Raw genomic sequence first — 5,586 nt, forward strand, 5'->3', positions numbered from 1 at the left:
CGAATAAATTAATTTTTTTGAAATTTTCTTCTCGAAAATATGTCAGAAAAGTGATGAGAGAGCCATAGTACTCCTACTTAAAAGTAATTACATTTAAAAATCCTTTTAAATGACATGACTATACATACATATATACATACGTGTGTGTTGTGTATATATATATTATATTGAAACAACATTTGTATTTATATTTTGTTTTGGGAGAATAATATGTTGGCTTACAAGAATATAGAATTAAAGAAGAACAAAGGAACAAGAGTATATCAGTAGAATCAGGTTCATACCTAGCTAGAGTATACGATAATATTTGTATCATAAAAAATAATACATTTTTATAGATCGAAACAAACAGAAATTCGACCGATAAAATTGACACAATGAATAGTTTGTGAAAAAACAATTAATTCTACCTAAAATATCATTATTATAATTTATATGTGAGGGTTCGTACGACCTCCCTTTTTTTCTTCCTTTTTTTTCCCCTCAAAGTTCTGTAATTTTTTATTTTTACATTTTGTCCCCCTAATTATCTTTGTTTTTTTGGTTAAAAAACAAAAACAAAAACAGGCGCAAGAATCTTACACTTCGAAAAAGACAGTTTTCGGATAAATCGATCATCATACACAAACATTTCTAAACAATTCAACATTTATATATATATATATATATCCATCTGTCATTGATCATATAATGTTTATAATTTATAAGCCATTAATTGATGGATCAAGAACCTGTCTTCTCCTCCTCTATGGATCAATGGCCGCTGATCGCCTTTACAATAATCGTCATTGCCGGAACATGGTGGCTTCTTCTGTCACTCTTCAAGAAATCGAACACCGAAGCTCCGCCGCTTCCGCCGGGGCCGAGGGGGCTTCCGATCGTCGGGAACCTCCTGTCACTCGACCCGGAGCTGCACACATACTTCACAGACCTGGCTCGAACCTACGGCCCCATATATTCCTTGAAGCTTGGCAACAGAAGGGGTATCGTGATCAGCTCCCCCGCCTTGGCTAGAGAGGTTCTGAGAAACCAGGACACCGTTTTCGCCAACCGGGACGTTCCGGCGGCGGGGAAGGAGGCTACGTACGGCGGCAAAGATATTGTATGGAACCCGTACGGCCCGGAATGGAGGATGCTGAGGAAAGTGTGCGTCGTGGAAATGCTCGGGAAGCACATGTTGGATTCCGTGTATTCTTTGAGGAAGAAGGAGGTCCGGCGGATGATCAAGTACGTGTACGACGCGGCGGCGGCGGTGAATGTAGGGGAGCAGATGTTTCTGAGTATGCTGAATGTGATCACGAGTATGATGTGGGGCGGGACGATGGAGGGAGAGCAGAGGGCGGTGCTGGGGGCGGAGTTCCGCCAGGCCGTGGCGGAGATGACGGCGCTGCTGGGGATGCCGAATGTGTCGGACTTTTATCCGGCATTGGCGAGGTTCGACTTGCAGGGAGTACAGAAGAAGATGAAAGTATTGGTAAAGAGATTTGACGATATTTTTGCCAAGATAATCGGTGATAGATTGGGGAAGGAGACTACCGAAGAATCCAAGGATTTCTTGCAGGTTCATTTATTTTTTATTTATATTTGTTGAAAAATAATATCATTGTTGTTTGTGAAGATATATATTAAAAACATATATATATCTTTCGAGGGATGAGTTAAAGACAAATTTCATTCTCAATTCGTGGTAAGGTTAATTTTGTTAGCCAAGTGACATGAGTTTTTTGAGATTGAGAAGGGTGATGAGTTCGAGTCTAAGATTTTCTCTTCAATATGAATTAAAAAAAAAAACTTCATATATTAGGGTGTTCATCGGTCGGTCCGGTTTTCGGTTTTTTATTTCGGTTTTTTCTATTTTCTGTTTTAGAAATATATAATCCGATATCCGAATCGTTTTTATTCGGTTTGGTTCGATTTTTTACTAAATCGGTTCGGTTATTTCGGTTTTGATATAATTATTTTAATTAATATTATAAATTTATTTTAAAATATAATATGTTATCTTTTAAATGATTTTTTTTTGTAAAATATTTAAATTCAAAGTTTAAATGACTAAAATAAACAACAATCAACTAAAAATGATTATTTATTCATTAGGAATCATATCATAAAATATATAATATAAACAAGTATATGTATATAATTATTAATTTAATAAAATTTCGGTTTTTTTGGTCGGTTCGGTTTTGAGATATATAATCCGAAACCGAACCAAATAAATTTTGGTTTTAACATTTATATCCGAATTTTAAATTTTGATTTTCGGTTCGGTTCGGATTTTGGTTTTTTCGGTTTGGATTTCCGGTTTTTTCGGTTTTATCCGAAGTTTAAACACCCCTACCAGAGATGTTTGAAAAAAAAAAAAAAAAACTCGATAAATATAATACAACAAATCTATATTTCTTGAAATTCTTATATTTTAATACAAAACATTAATCCTATATTAATGGTTTTTGTAATTAATTTCAGGTTTTGTTGAAGCTGAGAGATACGAACGTGGATTTCACCATGACTCATCTCAAAGCTTTACTCATGGTATGTTTACTATAATCATCATTTATTCTAGGTTTACCATTTTGAAAGAATGGATAACATAGTTTCGAGCGGGTAGACGTAGGACCCGCCCCGCCTCCCATAGCCGTTCCTATTTGGAGGTAGAAGGGTCATCCGACTCGGACTCATTTTTTTTCGGCGCCCATAATTTTGAAAAAAAAATTATTATATAAAAGTGTAAATTGATCCGGTATAAATTAATTATTCTTGGGTTTTTTTATTCATATCACAGGAAATTATTTTTCCTTTGCCTACTTCCTAATATAAACTTTTTTATTATTTCTGAGCCTATTGATAAATTTATTTATGAAGTTTATTATTCCTAGGTCTCTTGATAATTTTTTTTTAAATATAAATTATTTTTCTCGTGCCCAATATAAACAAAAAACCTTTTTTATTCCCTAAATTTATTATATAGTAGTGTAATTAGACCAATATAAATACATATTTTCTGACTCATAAGGGTTGTTCTGATATTAATGAGGACGATTTATTTTTGGAGTTGACATTCTTGAAGTTCTCATTACCAAGAGAAACAAAATGGGCAATGGATGTAGTGAATTACTTAAAAAATAGATGGATATTTTTTCAAATACTCACATTGCTTATAAAATCTTGTTGACTATACTTTTTACAGTTGTAAGTGCAAAACAAAATTTCTCAAATTTAAAGCTCTTCAAAACATTTTCTCAATAAACCATGTCATAAGAAAAGATTGAATTAATTGGTTATGCAATTTATTGAGAGAAAAAATTCCTAAATAATTTGATCAATATTGTTAGCTCTAAACTGTTAGAATTTTGTTTTATAGTAATCATTTTGTACATGTTTGATCTTATTACTCAATTAAAATAGAAATATTTTAACTATTGCACTAAATCGAAAAATTTGTTATTAGTCTAAAAGAATATGAACGAACGTTATGATTTAGGGGTGGGTCTGTTTTAAAAATTAGACTCAGGACCAAAAATTTTTAGGATCGGCCCTGCCGCCTCCCTTTGGATCCGACGGGTCCAATCCGGGTTAAACCCGTTGGACCATCCAAAAATTAAATATTTTTAAATTTATTAAATTAAAAAATTTAAAAATAAAAAAATCATTAAATTAAATTTTAAATAAATATTGATAATATTTAAGAGAAAAAAATATTCTCACAAGTTAAAACTTATCAACTTGTAATTAATTAATAATTATTAGCCAAAAAATATTATAATTATATATTTTTATACTAAACATATCATAATAAAATAAATTCATTTCAATCCAATAATATTATACATTCAAATTATGGATAAAATATTAATTATTTAGTAAAAAATATAATTATATATTATTAATATTACATATATATTTTATATTTATATATATAAATGTATATTTAAATTTATATATATATATATATATTATAGCGGGAAGGGTCCGGGGCGGATTTGGCCAAACCCGATATTTGCCCCGGACCCGCTTGTGGACCCGTTTTAACGGGATGGGATGAGACGACTCCCTAAAAATCCACCCGCTCCACCAAAAATCCGCCATTTCAACCAACATGAGTAGCAGGCTTAGGGGGTCAGTCTGATACAGGCTTGGGTTGGCCCATCTTGAAATGAGTTGAAAATATTTTAATTCAACCCATTTAAATAGTGTGACGACACAAGCCGACTCGAGAGACTCAATCCAAATTGTGTAACAAAGTATTTTGACTTTGCTCTAAATTCTTTAACTAGAGTACGAGTATACTTTTATATTTTATAAATATTTGAATATTATCTATTCGCAAGAACTATATAATATCATTATAAAAAATGATTGCAACTGATGTTTTCCAACAAAATATTTGATTAAAAGTAAGATAAAATGATAAATGAATCCTACGAATTGGCCTGTCAATATTTGGTCATGAATATGCAGGACATGGTGGTCGGCGGCACCGACACAACATCGAACACGGTGGAGTTTGCCCTGGCGGAGATGATGGCCAATCCCCAAATCCTCCGCAAAGCCCAGCAAGAACTCGAAACCACCGTCGGCAAACACAACATGGTGGAAGAATCCCACATCCACCACCTCCCTTACCTCTACGCCGTCATGAAAGAAACCCTCCGCCTCCACCCAGCCCTCCCCCTTCTAGTCCCCCACAGCCCCAGCTCAACCGCCACCGTCTCCGGCTACACCATCCCAAAAGGCTCTCGAGTTTTCGTAAATGTCTGGGCCATACACCGCGATCCGGATATATGGGAGAGCCCATCTGAGTTTCGGCCGGAGAGGTTTCTGGAAGGGAAGTGGGATTACAGTGGGAATGATTTTAATTACTTCCCGTTCGGGTCCGGGCGGAGGATCTGCGCTGGTACGGCCATGGCGGAGAGGGTGTTCATGTTCTCCTTGGCTTCGTTGGTTCATTCGTTCGATTGGAGTTGGGGCGGAGATGGAGATAGTGGGAAGGTGGATTTGGAGGAGAAATTTGGGATTGTGTTGAAGAAGAGGGCGCCTTTGGTTGCGGTGGCGACGCCGAGATTAGCTGATGCGAATTTGTACGCCGGAGATTTGATTTAGTAATTGATTTGCCGCAATGGAAGCAATATTGTATTTTATATAAAACATAACGGAATATGTTTATTGGTTATTATCTCCTTTATCACCTGATGATTATAATTCTCATGTATTTGATTTATGATATGATTTCACGATCATTATGTTATTATCATGGTCTTGTAATTGTCATCCTATTATATAAAGGGAAAATGTCGTGTTGTGCATATTTTTTTAGCCTTTTTTAGTAATATATTTTATTCATTTTATAAGATATTTTGTGTTTGTATACATAATGATAATATGGTAAGAGAGAGATATCGTTGCGTGCAATAAGGTGTTTTCTTGGGGTGATAGCCGCTGAATTATGGGCTTGTACAAGGGGCGAGGAAGCCCAGCGAGGAAGTGGGCTTCCTCGCCCAATTGGAGCGAGGAAATCGCACGAGATGTTGCAGGCGTGGTGAGTCTAGCCTGCAATAATATTTTTTTTATTTCGTTTTTAAATGT

General features: G+C 34.9%; 1 protein-coding gene across 1 annotated transcript; it reads left to right on the top strand.

The window, feature by feature from the left end:
* The first annotated feature begins 716 nt into the window (after nt 1–716).
* On the top strand, nt 717–5,306 carry LOC140865051 (flavonoid 3'-monooxygenase CYP75B137-like). The gene is made up of 3 exons (XM_073269548.1): nt 717–1,561; nt 2,470–2,535; nt 4,462–5,306. Exons 1-3 carry the CDS (start codon nt 719–721, stop codon nt 5,101–5,103), a joined length of 1,551 nt encoding a protein of 516 aa, XP_073125649.1. The 5' UTR covers nt 717–718; the 3' UTR covers nt 5,104–5,306.
* The last annotated feature ends 280 nt before the right edge of the window (nt 5,307–5,586 follow it).

This window comes from Henckelia pumila, chromosome 4, assembly GCF_033568475.1.
Source record: "Henckelia pumila isolate YLH828 chromosome 4, ASM3356847v2, whole genome shotgun sequence".
NCBI lineage: Eukaryota > Viridiplantae > Streptophyta > Magnoliopsida > Lamiales > Gesneriaceae > Henckelia > Henckelia pumila.